This window comes from Callithrix jacchus, chromosome 3 (assembly GCF_049354715.1).
Source record: "Callithrix jacchus isolate 240 chromosome 3, calJac240_pri, whole genome shotgun sequence".
In the NCBI taxonomy this organism is placed as follows: domain Eukaryota; kingdom Metazoa; phylum Chordata; class Mammalia; order Primates; family Cebidae; genus Callithrix; species Callithrix jacchus.
Genome location: NC_133504.1, coordinates 124,941,084 through 124,960,654, shown reverse-complemented (window position 1 = coordinate 124,960,654; position 19,571 = coordinate 124,941,084). Strand labels below are relative to the sequence as shown.

Genomic DNA, 19,571 nt, shown 5'->3' with positions numbered 1-19,571 from the left:
ACTGAAAACAAACTATTAACTATTCTGCACTTATTTAAAATCACTATCAAATGACAATATCCATCAGTTACTAAGACAAGGAAAAGCAAGTATTAGACTAATATGCTTGCGTGATTCTACTTTTAAAGAAAGTACACCATCACAATACGTGTGAATATTTATTCATTCAACAAATATTTATTGAGTACCTACTACATGCCAGACACTATTTTACGGCACATATGTTCCAGTGGTGGAGACAGACAAACAAGATAACTTAAGTATTTTGAATGAATACAGTATTTACAATGTTGAAAAGTGAAAAATAAAGCAGAGAAGAGCAGAACAATGCTTGTGAAGAGGAAACAAAAACCTGAGGATATCTAAGGGACACTGATGGAAGATGCTGCTGACAGCAGGAACAAAAGGAGGATAGTCAGTGTGGACAGAGCAAGGTGACTAAGGGAAAGAGTAATAAAAAGAAAACAAGGCCAGAGAGGTGTAAGGCATGGTGTGGTTAGGCAGATCATTGTAGGGTCTTAAAAAGCCTTATGGGTAATTGCAGAGGTAAAGATTTTAAAACAACCATACTAGGTTTCTAACTTAATTTATCTTAAAATGATAGTATTTATCATTTCTTACTTTTGTCGGTTTCACAATTTAAACTGAGCACACTATTATAATTTAAAAAACCCAAAATTTAAAGAATAAAATATGTATTCTATCATATAATTTCTATCACACAACTTGGCCCTATTATACTGCCTTGTATTTAGCAGGCATTAAATGTTAGGTACTGAAAATATAAATAGGTCAAGTAATAGTTATAGTGGTCATTATATCTCTCAATGCACTCACATTCTTTTAAAATTTTTAAATGGCCAAAAAGCCTAACTCTAATCTGCTTTGAATATAAACCAGAAATATTTAGAATAAAGAGCCTCCAAAATCAAAGACTTTTTTTTCAGAAAATGGTATTTTCAAATTTAAATTAGAATAAAGTACTTAGAATGATTCAGGATGAAATGTAGAGCTTAATAAAGAAAGCAAGTATAGTAAAAAAGAATGTAGCTAACAGGTCAAAAAAGGCATATTTGTAATTATCACTGTATATCCTTTTAAAATTTAAACAGCACATATTAAATTTTATATCATTTTTGACCTTTTTAAAAAAATTTATTTTTTGAGACAGTGTCTCACTCTGCTGCCCAGGCTGGAGTGCAGTGATGCGATCTCGGCTCACTGCATCCTCCGCCTCCCAGCTGGAATTACAGGCGTGCACCACCAGGCCCAGCTAATTTTTTTCTTTTTTGTAGAGATGAGGTTTTATCATGTTTGCCAGGCTGGTCTCGAACTCCTGACCTCAAGGGATCCACCCATCTCGGCTTCCTAAAGTGCTGGGAATACAGACGTGGGTCACTGTGCCCAGCCGCTGACCTTTTTACAAAAGATGAAATAAGGCAGTTCCATAATATTCAATGTCAAACCAATTCTTTTCCTATGATTACTATTCAATTAAGTTCTAGAGTACAGAATTATGGGAGGAAATATGGCAGAAAATGGGAATGAAGAAAGTATAAGACTGTCTAACTATATGCTGTTCTGGTGTATTTTATTCCCCATAGGAATAGATGGGAATGATGCTGTAGTCTGCCTGAAAGAGAAAAGTAGAAGTCACCCATTTAAAAAGTGTACTCATTAGACATTCCAAGGTTTGTATTCACTAGTTGGTTACGCCTTGGTAGTGCATTTGGTACTTGTGATAAACCTGCTGGGGATAACTTACAAGGTCTAAGATAAAAAAACAACAGATGTGGTTGAGAATTAAGAGATCATAAGCTCAGATAAGACTAAATCCAGAACTAGAAGCTAAGTTTTCTGACTTCCAGATCAATGCACCTATAACAAAATTTTGTTAATTTCATTACAAAGAGAAGCTTTTAATGATGTCAACATACTCATAATTCTCTCCACAATTTGAGCCAATGTAGAGAGAAACCATGTACATAATTTAAAGCAAACAAAACAAAAAAACAATGGATTACAAATCAAAAGAAGAGAAAACAAGATGGAAAAAAGTGGATGATTTTCACATATAAAGATTATTATTACCTTTTCCAAGTCTAACTCCTCTAACAAAATGCTGGCGTTTTTGTTTGCTTCAGCAGCCTGTCTATCTTTGGCTTGTACTATTGACTCCATACAAAGATGACACTTCTTCAGCATCTCCTATAATGAAAAATTAAGATGTTTCCAGGCTCACAGAACAATTCCCATTTACAGAAATTCCTAAAAACATGAAGATCTTTATTAAGGTATTCAAACCTAAGCAATAAAGATCAATAAAAGGGGGAAGAAAGGCAAAAAAAAACGTGCAAATAAAAACATAATTAACGTGGTAAATTTAGGAATATATAGAAGTAAAGAAGCAAAGAACAGCTTTGCTATTCTTCAAAATAATATCCATTTAACTGGCACTTTAGAAACTAAAATCATTTATCCTCTAAATATAAGAAATTATACAGCAAACAGAACTATAGTAGTTTACGTTGGCTGATTAACAGGCTAGAGGAAATAGTCAACGTCAACAAAGAAAACAGATTTGAAAATTTTTAAAGAAATGCCCTCAAATATTTAAGCTTTGTTGCTCCATTTCATGTATAAGAATCACTTATAAAGGAATCAGCTATGTATACTTATAAAATTTTCTCAGTGATTTCATTCTCAAGTCACACTTTAGGACAGCAAAGCAGTATTTCCTTATTTTTATAAAATTTTTATTTATTTAATTTTGGAGATAGGCCTTGCTATGTTGCCCAGTCTTAAATGAAGTGGCTACTAACAGGCACAATCATAGTATACTGTCTCCTTTAACTCCTGGGCTCAAGCGATCCTCTCACCTCAGCTTCCCAAGTACATGAGACTAATGTGTACCTGAGAATACCGCTGTGTGCCACAGAACCAGTCTTATTCTTAGTAGTATTAAAAATGTTAAAATAATATTTTTAAATATTTATTTTTAATCTCCTCCTCTGCCCCTAAAAACCTGTCATGTATAGGAATATTAATTGTCACAGACAAATCTAGAGCCAGGAATGACAGTGACCTAGCTAGTTTAAATTAAAACTTATAGGGAAAAGATTACTACCTTGTAATAGCAACTGTGTAAACATAATAGGAAGACATTTTTAAGATTTGCTGGCCTCTTTGGTTTTGTGAGGCATGTGTTAGGATTTTATTAAGTGTTAGTGTAAACTCTAAATCAAAATGTCTCCAGGAGAAGGTCTCAATTCCATCTCTAAAAAAATTCAATTTTATCTTCCCTATATTTCCTGCAAAATTCCTAGCCAATTCATTCTCAAACTTAGTTAAAATTAAAAGTTAGTTACTCTAACTTTAATATCATATTCAAGAGTTCTTGCTCATGATTAAAAGTACTATGTTCATTTTACTGGGAAATAAAAATCTAATGGACAGATTCCTTTCTCAAAATAGGTATCAGTCTGGATAACATATATATACAGAAGACAGCACTAATGAATAATAACATGTTGCTTTGAATTACTTAGTGTTCACATAACAAATTAGCTGAAGAATTTATTTTTATTATTATTTTTTGAGACAGAATCTCACTCTGTTGCTAAGGTTGGAGTGCAGTGGCATACTCTTAGCTCAATGCAACCTCTGCCTTCCGGGTTCAAGTGATTCTTGTGCCTCAGCCTTCCAAGTAGCTGGGAATAGAGGCACACACCAACATGCCAGGCTAATTTCTGTATTTTTGTAGAGATGGGGTCTCCCATGTTGGCCAAGCTGGTCTCAAACTCCTGAGCTCTTGCAAATCACCTGCCTCAGCCTTCCAAACTGCTAGGATTACAAGGGTGAGCCACTGCGCCTGGCCTCAAGTATTACTTTTAAAGATAAGGTAATCCTATAGCAAGGATGTTTAACTGATTCATTAGGTAAGTAAATAATCTACAAGAATCTCTTAAATGGCATACTTTATTCCCAAATACTAGATAATTGAATATGGCTATATATTACGCTTTACCACTCAAACTAAGAATTTTTCTTAGAATAGAAGATATATTAACCAAATAGAGTCCCTTGCTCATATAGTGAACAACATATTACCTTATCAGTGATGGTTGCTATGTATCTCATACATTCAGAATCTGATGGAAACTGATTGACTTCTTTGACTAAGTAGCGCACCACCTTCACATGACCCTAAAAAAATAGATATCAATGTCAGATTGAAAACAGACTCTAACAATTCAGTACATCTGTGCCTGAACTAACTTTTATAATTTAGTGCCACAAAGTAAAGACTAAATTGCCTATTTACACTATAAATAAAAAACAGACAGGCTTTGGTTCCAACGAATTAAAACTACATTAATCATTCTCATCCTACCCTCCAAAAAAAGTACAGAATAATATAACCTAAAATTCTAAATAACTCTAAATAAAAAAACAATAATCCCCAAATCAATAACAAGTAGGGGATATATCTGAAGAAGGGGAAATCTTATTTTTTTCTTTGCTAATTCCCTAACTATGAGAGTCTAGTTTCCATTCTAAGGATTAAAAGAGCAAAAATAATAATTTTGTTTTTCCATTCCTTCAGATAAAAAACAAATGTATAGTACTGTCCTAGGTAAGTGTGAAAGAACATATACTTCCATGAAGAATAAGCTATGATTATATTATCCACTGTAGCACAGGTTGGTATCTAAGTTCAAAATCTTTAGACTTGCCCTTTCCATCTTAAGAGCCATTCCAACTTTCTCTAGCCCATACTGTTGCTTTCTGACACAATGTCTAAAGTTAGCCAGTCTGGATAGTCAGCTGTTAATCTTTAGTATATATTTTTTTATTGCGTCTATCTCTTCCTTTTAGACTGCATGTTTCTAAACTTTTCTCTAAATGAATAGCTATCTTCTAATGAATAGCTCAAATCCACTTGCATCATTCCTTAAGGATCTCTCCAATACTTCTAAAGTCTTTATATTTATATGAGGCAACTCAAACAGTAACCTGACTTTCGGTATGTATCTTACCTCTCCAATTTAATTACATTAAAATTTAAAAAGTGTGGCTGTTGCACTCTATATAACTTAGTACTCTAGCCCACAGTTGCACATGGTAGGTACCCAAGAAATAATGGAACGTAAGATTATGTAAGAGTATAAAAGATAAGTACTACTCATCTGAAGTCAATAAGTCTGTTTGGAAAGACAGATGCATGTTAGATGCTTAGAGTAATAACTAATAAAAATAATAGAGTAATAACATATAAAAATATATATATTTCTCCAAATGAATGATAAAAACTGCCAAACTTGTACAACCTCTAGAGATTAGAGATCTCAATGTGAACTCAAATAGGATGAAGAGTCTGGTAGAAGGAGAGACTTAAACTATACCTTAAGAATGAGTAACTCTTGAAAAATGAAGAAAGACATGGGCATTCTATGAGATGAGAAAAAAGGTGACGTGGGAGACATGAACAAGGAAAGATCAAGCAAGAAGATAATTCTCCACATTAGGGATTCTAATGGGAGACAAGATCTATAAGCACTAAATTGTGGTGGCTTTGAATACCAAACTAAGATTGGATTTCAAATGATTTCAGAGATTAGGGAGACACAAAGATTAACTCAATAATGATATGCTAGCTTGTCTGGAGAAGAGGCAGCTAGCCAGTGAGAAGGAGTAAGTTTGATTGCTGAAAAACAAATATACAGAGAGTCAAAAATACAGTCACTGGTAGTCCAAAATATCTAGGAAACAGGTAGAATAAAAAACAAGAGTCAGAGAGAATAATAAGAGAAAAAGGAAGAGACACTTTATCACAATTTATTTATTAAAAATTTTCAACATTTTGGCATCTACATGGAATTTTACCTACATATCTTCAAATGAAAAAACTCAAAATTATAATCCTTTACCAGTAATCTGATATTCCCCATAACAAACTAAGACTGCATGTAAGAGATCAACGGATTATCAAACAAACCATTAAATCGAAGAAAATTTGTTTCACTTTCATGAAATTCATATTTTTACCTTTAAATGTAATATACTTGAAATTCAGTAGATTAAAATGCTGGTAGTGGCATTTTCATTATTTAATTCATTTTTTCCTAGTAGTTAAAGTCAATAATCAAAATAAAAACAATGTTTTTTTTTGAGACAGGGTTGCACTCTGTCACCCAGGCTGGAGTGTGGTGGTGGAATTTCAGCTCACTGCAACCTCTGCCTCTCAGGCTCAAGCCGTCTTCCCATCTCAGCCTCCTGAGTAGCTATAACTACAGGCCCATGCCACCATATTCAGCTAATTTTTATAATTTGTGTAGAGGCAGGGCTTCACTACATCTGCCCACCTTGGCCTCCCAAAGTGCTGGGATTATAGCCATGAACCACGGCGCCTGGCATACACACACACACACACCCAAAAAAAAACAACTTAAGTGATATTTTCCTCTGTAGTGGTAATAAAAGAAAACACTCATTAAGAGTAACTAACTAGAGGTCCTTCTTAAGTATCTTAACTGGATTTATACTTTGTGAAGATTAAGACTGCAACCAATTTTGAAAATATTACTTAGAACAGCTTTTTAAGTTTTCTTAGCTCTGATGTCCAATAAGGTTGATATTAATGGCTTTTCTGCAAAACTGGTATATATCTACATTTAATGTTGTCATCAGAGTAATTATTTGCATATTTACTGCTTGCGTCACAGCTGCAAAAGCACAAAATGAGTCTTTAGTGATCACTAAGCCATGTACTTCCTACTGTAAGTAAAAAACATCCAGGTAAATGAGGATGAAAGACTTATACCTTTCTAAATGCTGCCATAAGAGGAGTTATCTTGCGGTTATCTGCTGCATCCACATCTGCACCTGCTTGCACCAGTAACTGAACCACATCGAGATGTCCACCATTTGCTGCTAGCCACAATGGAGTGTTCCCCTTCTTGTTACGTACATCAATATGAGCTCCCCTAAAAACCAATGACACAGATAGCATTGTCTTTTTTTTTTTTAAGACAGGGTCTTGCTCTGTCATTCAGGCTGGAATGCAGTGGTGAGATCATGGACCACTGCAGCCTCCACCTCCAGGGCTCAAGTGATCCTTCTACCTCGGCCTCCAGAGTAGCCGGGACTACAGGCCCATGCCATCATGCTCAGCTAATTTTTAAAATTCTTGTGGAGATGGAGTCTCCCTATGTTACCCAGGCTGGTCTCGAACTCCTGGGCTCAAGTAATCCTCCCGTCTCAACCTCTCAAAGTGCTGGAATTATAGGCAATGTCACCACATCTAGCTTAGCATTGTCTTAAATAGAATGAAATGACACAGTAACAAAAATCAACTATTAACATGTGAAAGTACTCTGTAAAGATAAAAATTGTCTTCAATATTTGAGACTTAAATATGTCTTGCTCTCAGAATTATACTACAAAAGCAATATCCTATGAGGCAACTGTATCTGTTTCAGATTATTTATGTTCATATATAGTTTGACCATCCCTAATCTGAAATCCAGTATCAGAAGTCTGAAATGCTCCAATGAGCAATTCCATTGAGTGTTATCACAGGGCTCAAAATGTTCCATACTTTAGAGCTTTTCCAATTAGGGATACTCAATCTGTTTTTGTAGTATATTAAGAATAACATGCAGGTTTAGCATTCATTCAGTTGGCATGATGTAGATAAGAAGACTCAGTGAATAAGAGTTAAAAGCAGTTACTACCAAATACTGCTGCCTAGAATACCACGTAAAGGTCTTTGAGACTGCAGGAAAACAAATTAAACAGGCATCTTCGGAAAACTAGCAGTTAACTTCTACATGACTGAAAGTAGAAAGTACCCTGGACCCTGTCTGATGTCTTAAACAGTCCTATAACCACACCTAAAAGCCTTAATTCCTGCAAAGAACAAGAAAATGAACAATGAAGTCTTATATCACTGCTAGACTTTTAAGACTTGTGTGTGGGAGATATAAGTATGTATGACAACAGATGGATGCTCAAATAGCTTACTATTATAGACGTTAAAAGTAATACAGACAAGAATAAAAGAAAAACATTTTTAGGTTACACGGAAACAAATCAGACAATGCAGCTTAGCTCTGGATGGGTAGAAAACAATGGGTAGGTCTGGGGAAAAAAGCACTTGTAAATCAAATGTGATTAATTGTCCAGAGAGAAAGGTAATCACTAGTAACACTTGTGTTCTTATATGAAGGGTATGGTAACAACATACCTGCCAATAAGAAGCTCACAGAATTTGTAATGCCCTTTATCTGCTGCTATGGTTAAAGCTGTATCTCTTGAGGAGGGAACTGGAGGGGCATTAACATCAGCACCTTTATCCAAAAGAACTCGGCCTACCTCTGCATACCCACCAGAGGCAGCTTCCATTAGTGGTGTGAGACCAGTCTAAGTTTGGTAGAAAATAAATGTAATGACACATGAGAGACTGGAAAGATCTAAAATTTAAAAATTTTAAAGAGTAACAAGTTGTTATATGATACAGTTGTTACCAAGATTCACAACTAATAACTGACCCCTATTAGCTCCTTTGAGTTATAGTCTATTAAAAGAAAATAATTCTACCTAATCTCAATGGTATTGTTAAAAAAAAAAAAATTGTGTAAAATGTAATCACTTGGCATATAACTGTTAATTAATAAATACCTCCCTTCCTTCCCTTTCAAAATAGTCTCTTTTTCAGCTGATAACCCTACTGTCATTGTTACCTATAAAAATTTATCACTCAGGTATTTTCAAGATAATTTATCACTCAGGTATTTAATGCCTGACTGAGTTATACAGAATGATTTCTGATTAAATACATACATAGGAGATAAATGTTACTAGAAAGCGCTAAAATTATAATCAACATGTTGCTACTATACATCTTAAATATCAAAGCAATAAATTCGTGTGTCAATCTCAGACTTTTTCTTACCTTAGCTCTGTGTTCAACATTTGCTTTTCTATCAAGCAGAAGGCTAACCACTTCAGTTCTTCCTTGGAAGCAGGCTAAGGTAAGGGCAGTGTTCCGATTGGTTTCTATTTGAGCATTTATGTCAGAGCCCATGTCTAACAGAAGCTTAACAGCAGCTGTGTGTCCATTCATAGCTGCTAACATCAGAGGAGAAATGCCCAATTTGCTACCAGTTCTGAGGGTGCAGGTATGGGGAAAACAAATGGAAAAATATACATTTTAAATGACACAGAAAAATCAGAGATGATATAGAATTCTATCTAAGATCATTTTGCAGGATTGTTTAAAATACTCATTTTTCTCAACCCTAGTAAGTCTTGGAGGTACTGCCAAGACTCCATTAGAAATGTTTTATTAGAATACTTTTTGTATTTCACTCCACATAATGACTTGGGCTGGAAGGTGATTAATAAGTTGTTAGGATAAACTTTCAATCTTAAAGCATGTATTAACTTGCTTAATAAAAGCTTCTAAGGTATGTTTACATTTAGTACCATAAGAAACGCAGTAATCAATATTTTTGAAGATCTATGTCAAGTTTTAATTACTTAAAGTTCATCTCAAAAATCTCTAATACTTTGAATGCCAAATTTGCAATAAAGATATTTACTAAATTTGGCAGTGAAAAATGGGCATTCTATAAATATCTATAACAGCCTTACTAAATAAGGCACTTAGAGAATACAACTTGCCTAGAGTTAATCTCAGCTCCTGCATTTAGTAATATTTTGATGATGTTCACATAGCCACCAGAAGCAGCCAGACTTAGAGGTGTGTAATCAGAAACATTCCTGTGCTCTTTATTTGCCCCTCGAGCTAACAATAGCTCCACCACCTGGAAAGAAAACAAAAAAATATTTTCTTATGGTGAGGCATGTTATCAAAGTGTATATTTTTAAACTTCTTCTTCTGATATACCATACAATAAAAGAAAAAGAAAGTTCTTCCTTCATGATCTGCCCAAAACCGGCCTCTAATGATAGCAGGAGGTCTTGGAAGCCAACAAAGAGATACCTTCTCAAGTCAAATCCATGTAGAAATCTACTAAAATGGTATAGTGTGTTCATGAAAGGTCTGGACTGAAAATATTGGGACATGCTTTGGAAATTAATATTTCTGTTTTCACCACAAAGCGGTAAAACAGAGTAATATGGGATAAGATTTTTCATTACATATGTGAAGGTACTTAACATATTTTTAAACCTTTCAATCAGTAAGTGTTTTTAAAATATGGAATAAAAGGTGCTATATTTTTACATTATGAAAATTTTCTAACATAACATTGAAAAACCTTACATATATTCACTACCTAGATTTTTTTTTTTTTTGAGATGGAGTCTCGTTCTATTGCACATGCTGGAGTGCAGTGGAGAGATCTCGGTTCACTGTGTCCTCCACCTCCCAGGTTCAAGCAATTCTCCTGCCTCAGCCTCCTGAGTAGCTGGGACTATAAGCACATGCCACTACACCCGGCTAACTTTTTTGTATTTTTAGTAGAGGCACGTTTCACTGTGTTAGCCAGGATGGTCTTGATCTCCCAACCTTATGATCCGCCCGCCTCCGCCTCCCACAGTGCTGGGATTACAGGCATGAGCCACCGCACCCAGCTGAGGGCATGGTTTTATAAGAAATTTCCAGGCTATTCCTAAAGTGGTTATACTATGTACACTCCCTTCAATAATGCATGAGTTCTAGTAGCATCAGTCTTGGCAACATTTGTTATTGCCAGTCTTCAATTTTAGGCATTCTAGTGGATTTGCAGTTGTATACCACTAGATGTTAATTGCATTTCCTGAAACCTAAAAATATCTAGCATTTATTTAAGTACTGATTGGCCATTAACAGATCGTTGTCCACTATGCCACTTAATGCCTAAACAACCTTTGACAATATTCATTTTCATTTTATAAATAAGACATAGGGAAGTCAAGACTGGCCCAAGATCATAGCTCTTATCCCTACTCTTACTATTAATATATCCTAAAATACTAACTGGGAAATAATAAATGTTAATGAACGGTGCTTTATCTTGCATCTCAGTAAAGCTATGTCCAATTTTAGATACGACATTCTGTCCGTCACTTTTTGCTTTCAAAGCCAGTAAGACTAGGCCACTTACATGGCAAGGTTATAAAAACAAGAAAAAATATGGCATTAGGCTATTTTATAAACAGTATAGTACAAAACTCTAATCAAATTTCTCAAACTGTTCTGCTCCCAAAACATCCAATATAAAACAAAATTTGTGACTTTATAGTAAAATGACTCCAACATTTTATTAATCACTTCAAAACACTGACCTGTTCTATTGACACCAAATTAAAGTAACAAAGTGTTAACAGGCAAAATTATTATCCTAACATACTTCTACAATTGTTACAACCTCATGTTACATTTTAACATGAATACATAATTCATGAATACATAAATACATGAATACATAATTCATAAAAATTACAGTGCCCTATTGCCTTTAATGTTACTTTTAAATAAAGGAAATCAACTAATTTCTTCTTGATTCAATATTGAAAAATTTGTTCTTATATAAAGCAAGTATTTTTTCAAGCTACATAATGATTGAAAATTTCATCAAGGCAAAATTTTGCTTTCCAAGATTGATGGGAATGTTTACTTTTTCTGGAATGGTAGAAATAATTTATCAAATTAAATAGTTTATTTTTCACTATCTTAATATTTGGCTTATAATACGTTTAACATATCTATTGCCTCTACTATGAATTATAGAAGAAAAAAGTGACACAACTAGAAGAAAAAAAATAGTCGGGACAGGCCAGGCTCCTTGTCTCTTTTGTGGACAAAAAAGTAATAAGTGTAATAAGTGTATCTAATTATCCATGAATATAGTATCTACTCCAAATATAAGGAAACAAAAATTATGGAAAAAAAAAAAAAACATGCCCATATTATCACTGTTAACAGATTTCAGTTTTTTAATTTACATAATGAAGGATCACCAAGCCCTATCTTCTTACACTTACGTAATTTTATTAGATTTCCCATTCTTTTGTATAGGAACTATTATATCTCTTAAAATTGTTTATTTACAAGTTTATTTTAAAAATCTAGTGGGTCTAACTAGAGTTCAATATAACCTTATGTGTTTTGACTGTGGAAAACTAGGGGGAAAAGCTACTTTAAGGTACTCAAATGGGAGGTAATAGTTTCCCAGTACACGGGTCAGAGTACCTGTACATATAATATTTCAAGAAGGATACTGACATAAAGGATGAAATAGTCATGATGGTGAAGGCCTTGGAAAAGGTATTCTCAGACTAACAATCAAAACAGGACTTGTTTCACACAGAGAATAGTTGACTTGAGGAAAAAAATATTTGGAGATAGAAGAAGGTATAAATCTCTTTCCACTTGTTTAAAGAACAAAACTAAGAACTGTGGGAAACAAATAAGGCATACTTCAGGCTTAATAAATAGGAAAACCTTATAAATAAAAAAGAGGAAAAAAAAGATTTTAAAGCTGAGTAAGACACTGATCTGAATGACCTAATGTGCTTTCTAAATCAAAGATTCAATAATTCCTTGATAGAGAAGGGCATCTATGGAGACAACACATGTGGTTTATATCCTCTGTACAAAGGACTGGATTTGAAAAAGAAAAAAAAGGGTTATCCAGCTGATTATGAAATGCCATAAGATCCACAAGATACGCAAGTGAGTGTAAAGCTGTATTTTCTCGGGTCTAGCTAATCTCTATCAGTTTTTCTAGTTTCCTTAAAAAACCAAAAGGTCGTATAATCTTACCATCTTACCCAAAATCCTTGCCTCCAGCGTTGAGACAGGGTGGGGAAAATCAAAGCAAGACAAGAGTTTTCAGAACACATAAAAATGGAGGATTCTTAGTTCGCTACTAATCTTATAGACAGCAACAGAGACTGGTATTAAGTATCTTCAACGCCATGTACCATAGGGCAGGCAAAGATGAGTGAATATATGCCCTGTACATTAGGACTTATTGATCTGACTTGGAATAGTCTTTCTCCCACCCTAAATTCAATAAACAGGGATTCCTATAGCAGTATTACTTTTAGATGAGCAGGATTCTGAACAATGTGTGATTTTTCTGGCAAGACAGCTTACAGCTAACAATGATACTCATTTGTTTGTTAGTAGACAGTAGTTTTGGTTATTGTGATAAATCTATAAATGCCAAAGCACTGTTCTGATAGAAAAAATAATATAAGTGAAAGTACACATTTGCTAAACAGAGAGAGGAAAACATTTACACTAAGGGGAAACATTACCTCCTGTCTTCCCCCAGAACAGGCCAAGGACAGTGGTGTGTCCTTGGTTCTTTCTGACTGGGCTTCAATGTCTGCACCATTGTCCAGCAATATTTCCACAACACCAACATGACCAGCTGTGGCAGCCAAGATGAGTGGAGTAAAACCTGGAGAAAAATAATGATCTTCTCACTAGATGCTAAGCAAAGGAACAAAATATATAACCTTCAAAACAGGACTAAGAAATAATGTTTCTAAATAGATTTTTTGACCAGCATTCCAAAAACAAATAAAAGTAGGCCCTACCTTTCTTGTCTCGGTGCTCTATACTAGCTCCTCTCTCTAGCAGTGTTTGTACCAGTTCCTCGTGGCCACCAGCACAGGCAAGTGTTAGAGCCGTGTCATGATTACTCTCGGTCTATAAAAAATTATTTTTTGGTTAGTTTATTAAATAATTTAAGATGTTAATATCAAATACATAATATACAAACATACCAAATGCACACAAATAACGTATGTATCACTCTACAATATGAAGCATTTGAAAAGCAAGGTTTAAGGCTAGGCACAGTGGCTCAGACCTGTAATACCAGCACTTTGGGAGGCTAAGGTGGGTGAATCATGAAGTCAAGAGATGGAGACCATCCTGTCCAACATGGTAAAATCCTGTCTCTACTAAAAATACAAAAATTAGCTGGGCATGGTGGCACATGCCTGTAGTTCCAGCTTTTCAGGAAGCTGAGGCAGAAGAATCACTTGAACTGAGAGGCAGAGGTTGCAGTGAGCTGAGATTACTGCACTCTAGACTGGGCAACAGAGCAAGACTCCATCTCAGAAAAGAAAAGAAAAAAGAGAAAGAAGAGAAGAGGAGGAGAGGGAAGGAGAGGGGAGGGGAGGGGAGGGGAGAGAAAGGTTTACTCAATTTTTTCCACATTAGTAGCTAACTTGTGAGGTTTTTTTTTAAAGGCTACAAATAAATATTTGAACTTTATGGGCAATTCTTAAAGCAAGCATCAAGAAAAATAAAGTATGACTTTCAATCACATGAAAGAAATTGAAAGAAATATTGTGATTCACCTGTGCTTTTGGCCATTAATGGAGAAACATATATCAGATTTATTTTCCTATTTCAAATAACTTTTAAAAAAACCTCTTTGAAACGATGGTGTCTACATAGACAGTGCAGATGACCCCTGAGGACAGAAATGATTAACCCAACTTACTGCCTGGAGACTTTCCAGGCTACAGTGCAGAGAGCAAGTACCCAAACAGTCTGGCAGTCTCCCCAACGTGAGAAGACAGAATATGGAGAGGTCAAGGTGGCTAGAATTCATGCAGCAGATTACTGAAGAGGAGAGCACTACAGAGAGGGTACTCTGGAGATGTGCTGAGTATTCTCGTCAAATCTTCAGCTGAGTTTTGATTAGCCCACGTGCATGAGGAAATTATCCAAGGCCAGGGAAGGACCACCAGAGAGAATCAGGCTGAATAATACCCAGAGATCATACGGGGCCAGGAATAGTTTGGTTCCCACCAGCCAGAGTAGAAAGACCTCAAAACACACAGGATGTCAAGTAGAATCTTCAGTAGTAGGGCCAAATTAGCAATTGTGGACCCACCTAACAAACTGAAAACTAGATCTTGAAATAAAAAAAATTGTTTCCAAGTAACTTAGCTGTGTTTGAGAGCAAAGCTCCAAAATACAAAGGAACCAAACATCCAAATTGTACTGTGTATTTTTAAAGACAAAGACCATTATGAGACATGAAACTCTTATATGGCTTGCTTCTGCCTTCTTATAACAATAGTGACCAACACTAGATTTACCAGTGTTCATACTCTGTTACAGTTTAAATGCTAACCTAGCAAACTGTCTAATTTCTCAAACTTTTATTTTTTATTTATTTTTTTTGAGATCGCTCTGTCTCCCAGGCTGAAGTGCAGTGTCGCTATCTTGGCTGTCTGCAATATCCACCTCCTGGGTTCAAACAATTCTCCCTGCCTCAGTCTCCTGAGTAGCTGTTTTTACAGGTGTGTGCCAACACCTCCAGCTAGATACTTTTAGTACTCTACTAGCAACATGTGACTATTAGCACTTGAAATATGACTAGTATAACAGAAGGACTAAATTTTTAATTGTATTTAACTTTAAATTTAATAACTGATATTCAACCTGGTTATTGGAAAACTTAGGATGTCTCAAACAATTTGAGTAAATTCATCTTTTCAACTGCACATTTAATCAAATCTAAATACAATCAAGTATTTCCAATGAAATCCAAATTTAGATATAAGTAGGGTGACAAATCTGGAACTGAGGAGGTTTCTGGGATGAGGGACTTTTGGTGCTAAAACAGGAAAATCCTAGGAAAACCAAAATGATTTGATCACTCCAGCTATAAGTGTAACATGCCCATCAAATTTTGAAGACTTTTAGTATAAAGTAAAAATGTAAATTATCTCAGCAACTGTACTGATTACATGTTAAAACAATATTATGGATATATGAAGCTAAATAAAATATATTTCAAAATTCTACAGGTGTGTTGGCTCACGCTTGTAATCCTAGCACTTTGGGACGCCGAAGCGGGCAGATCATCTGAGGTCAGGAGTTCGAGAACATCCTGATCAACATGGAGAAACCCCACCTCTACTAAAAATACAAAATAAGCTGGGCATGGTAGTGCATGCCTGTAATAAGCTACTTGGGAGGCTGAGGCAGGAGAATTGCTTAAACCTGGGCGACGGAGGTTCCGGTGAGCCAAGATCACGCCCTTGCACTCTAGCCTGGGCAAGAAGAGCGAGACTCCAACTCAAAAATAAAAATTCCATTTATTTCTTTTCACATTTTTTAATGTGACTACTAGAGAATTTAAAATTACAAACGTGTCTCACCTTATTTTTCAACTAGACAGTGTTGCTCTAAGTATTTCCCTCATTTTCACATATGTACCGCTATTACAGTACTTATCACCAATCTGCCTTACAGGTCTGTCACCCACAGAAACTATAAATTCCTGGGAGGTAAGGAACACATCTTATTCATGTTTGTATTTTCTACCTATAAGTGATGCTTTACTTAGGAAACAATAAATGATAGTTAAATAAAATGAATGGCAATAGCTGTAAAAGTCACAGATTCAAAAACTATTACTAATAAACATAATAAACAAGGGACTATATATAGCATTGACTACATTTACACATTGTATTTGTAGAAAGTATATAACAATCCCAAAATAGAAAAGCATATTCTCCCAGAATGTAAATAACTCTAAAGACCAAATTCTATTATAAGAAATGAAAAACAAAAGACAAAAGGCAAAATCAGTAAGAGTCAAGAAAAAAGAAAAAGCCTACTAGTCAGTGATGAAGAGGGAGACCACAAAAGCTGCTCTGCAGAAGAGGCTGGCAGAGAGCAGAGCTACTGACTGCAGAGATCAGGGATGGCCACAAGGGAGAGATGCACCAACTACAACAATGGAGAAGGACATGAAACTTAAATGAGTGACAGTTTTGATTGTGTTAGAGTATCTGATCTTCATTTCAGGTTTATAGGAAGAAATTATATCTGATTTCAGGAAAAAAAAAAAGATAAAGGGTCTGATAAATAACTTTCCGATGGCCACACAAACTAACAACTGGTAGAGATGGGCTTTAAAAAGCTGAAAGATCTTCTTGATAACATAATCCTGTTCTTCCCACTATTATCACAAAAGGGCCCTAAGAAACAGCAGATTGTGGTGAATCTAATGTTAAGTGTTTGTGTCTTATGTTCACTCTACTTTGGTGCATATGCAATCAGCAGAAGAGTCAATTTTACGAAGAAGCTTATAAGGTTTCTAAAATTCTTCCAGGGTTTAAAGAATAATTTAGGAAAGCTATGTCAATCTCAAACAGAAAATGAAGAGATGTACACAAAATTTGCAAAAGATAAGCACAGAAAGTTTTAGTGGACTAGTAAAACATTTTTTCCAACATTACAAAACATAAATTCAACTGACATTAATTAAGCACCTTTTATATTCAAAGCATTCTACTAAGTACTCTAGGGTTGACAAAGATAATAAAGGACTCAACGGAGCTTAGTGATTACTATACTGGGCAAATTCAGGTTCAAACTAGGAGAGAAGCATAATAATGTATTATGAGATTTCAAGAAACAAACATTGAAAACTTAAGAAAGCAGCTTTAAATTCCTTGTGGAAATGAAGTTAAAAGTTGGCAACTCCATTGTATTTCTGCATTAAGGAGAAATTAAACCAACTAACATGATAATCTTTTAAGACAATAATGAAAGAATTTGGAAAAGTCCAAAGCGAGGTTTCCATCTTCCTAAAAATACCTACACAATCCCAAAATGGCAAGAAATATTACTCTGTTTCTCAGTATATCAATAGACAAATGGTCTGAAATAGAAAGCTGGGTTAATATTAATAATGACAAGGTAAAGAAAAAAACAGGTGTTTCAAATATTGGTCATGGAAATAATTACAATACAGCTGATGATTTTGTAGAAGGCAAAGTACCACTTAAAGGAAGGATCCTTTGACTCAAATTATACTGCACAAAGTTATATTAGTCAAGAAGTTACATTACTTGTCACATATCTAAGAGAAAGTCCCAAATCTGAATAAGGAGACAGATGTCTGGAGCGTTAAGAGCTCATTCAGGTTTACATTCTAAGGAAAATTTCAGTTAGCCCACGATGCCATAATATATACACCATTCCATACCATAACAGAGGTTGCTATGATGAATTCTGGCTTATAAAAAATGAAATATATTTAATGTAAAAATATCAACATGAATACTCAATTTTATAACAGTGATACAAAATGAAAAAGAATAAATAGTATTCTTCGCCACAGATGGCAATACTGAAGGAAAGGCAACTTTTATGAGCTGAAATTCAGGTGAAAAAGCACTGAACTGTTTTTAAAAAAGGAAGTATATATATTGGGTACATTGGTTTATGCCTGTAATTCCAACACTTTGGGAGGCTGAGGCAGGAGGATCACTTGAGGCCAGATGTTCGAGACTAGCCTGAGCAACACAACAAAACCCCATCTCTACAAAAAATTAGTCAGAAGTGGTGTGGAATGCCTGTACTCCTAGCTACTTTGAGGCTGAGGTGGGAGGATCATTTGAGCTCAGGAGTTCAAGGCTACAGCAAGCTGTAATGGTGCCACTGCACTCTAGCCTGGGTAACAGAGTGATATCCCGCCTTAAAAAAAAAAGTGGGGGGGTACATCATCTATTAATTACTCTTAATATAATTAAATTACTTTGATTACTAGGACTTTAAGAGCTGAACTTTTTTTTTAAACTTCCACAACCACTGAAATCCTTAATATCTTGCTTTCTAACCCAGTCAGGCTATATGTAAGCTTAAAAAATGGGATAGCACTTCATGGTATTCAATAAATGAGAATAATCAGTAAAATAAATACCTATTTAAAACTAGTTTATATGAACAAGTGGAATGCATGAATTTTAAAGTAGAATGCTTTAATGGTAGCATATTATATACATAATCAAAGTACCTACTATGTTTAAGAGCCCACAAAATTTTTATTTTCTTATCAAAACAAAAACTTCAGATGGATTGAATACAAAAGAATCTTCATTTTTAATTACTTAAGTATCTGCTTGATATAAAAACTAGTAAATTTTTTTTTTTTTTGAGACACAGTTTCACTCTGTTGCCCAGGCTGGGGTGCAATGGTATGATCTCAGCTCACTGAAACCTCTACCTTCTGGGTTCAAGCACTTCTTCCTCTTCAGCCTCTCAAACAGCTGGGATTACAGGCGTGCGCTACCATACCCAGCTAATTTTTGTATTTTTAGTAGAGACATGGTTTTGTCATGTTGGCCAGGCTGGTCTGGAACGCCTAACCTTAGGTGATCTGCCCACCTTGGCCTCCCAAAGTGCCGGGATTACAGGTGTAAGCCACCATGCCTGGCCAAAAACTAGTAAATTTTAAAAACAAATATAAAAAAAGGAAAAAAATGTGAACAATTATTTTTGAACAGTATTTTTTTCCAAGGTAGGAACTTTTTAATGTCTAACTAAATATGTATGGTAAAACTCCACAGAGAGTAGTTTAATTCAGGTTTGGCTAACTCAAATGACAAACCTTGATGTATAGATCAGATAAATAAAGAGTAAATGTTTAAGGAGCCATATTCAAATCTTACTATAAAAGCATGCCTACTATGTTTAAAATGTAAGTTTAAAAAAATTTTAATTAAAAAACTACACATAACTTCTCAGAATTAATTTATAGTGATAGTTGGTGAATGATACACCCAGG

The 19,571-nt window shown here is 34.9% G+C and overlaps 1 protein-coding gene and 1 long non-coding RNA gene across 14 annotated transcripts in view; one reads left to right on the top strand and one right to left on the bottom strand.

The window, feature by feature from the left end:
• ANKRD17 (ankyrin repeat domain 17) overlaps positions 1 to 19,571 on the bottom strand; it is a 174,827-nt gene that overhangs the window by 32,890 nt on the left and 122,366 nt on the right. For all 13 annotated transcript variants that reach the window (XM_002745738.7, XM_054253289.2, XM_008993189.5 and 10 more), the window contains 8 exons: positions 13,561 to 13,672; positions 13,276 to 13,421; positions 9,688 to 9,830; positions 8,957 to 9,170; positions 8,249 to 8,424; positions 6,824 to 6,986; positions 4,111 to 4,206; positions 2,092 to 2,208 (listed from right to left, as the gene is read on the bottom strand). In XM_002745738.7, the coding sequence (XP_002745784.3) occupies positions 2,092 to 2,208; positions 4,111 to 4,206; positions 6,824 to 6,986; positions 8,249 to 8,424; positions 8,957 to 9,170; positions 9,688 to 9,830; positions 13,276 to 13,421; positions 13,561 to 13,672 (1,167 nt within the window). The remainder of the gene's footprint in view (positions 1 to 2,091; positions 2,209 to 4,110; positions 4,207 to 6,823; positions 6,987 to 8,248; positions 8,425 to 8,956; positions 9,171 to 9,687; positions 9,831 to 13,275; positions 13,422 to 13,560; positions 13,673 to 19,571) is intronic.
• LOC128931606 (uncharacterized) overlaps positions 1 to 19,571 on the top strand; it is a 42,355-nt gene that overhangs the window by 3,243 nt on the left and 19,541 nt on the right. The gene's annotated exons all lie outside the window — the stretch shown is intronic.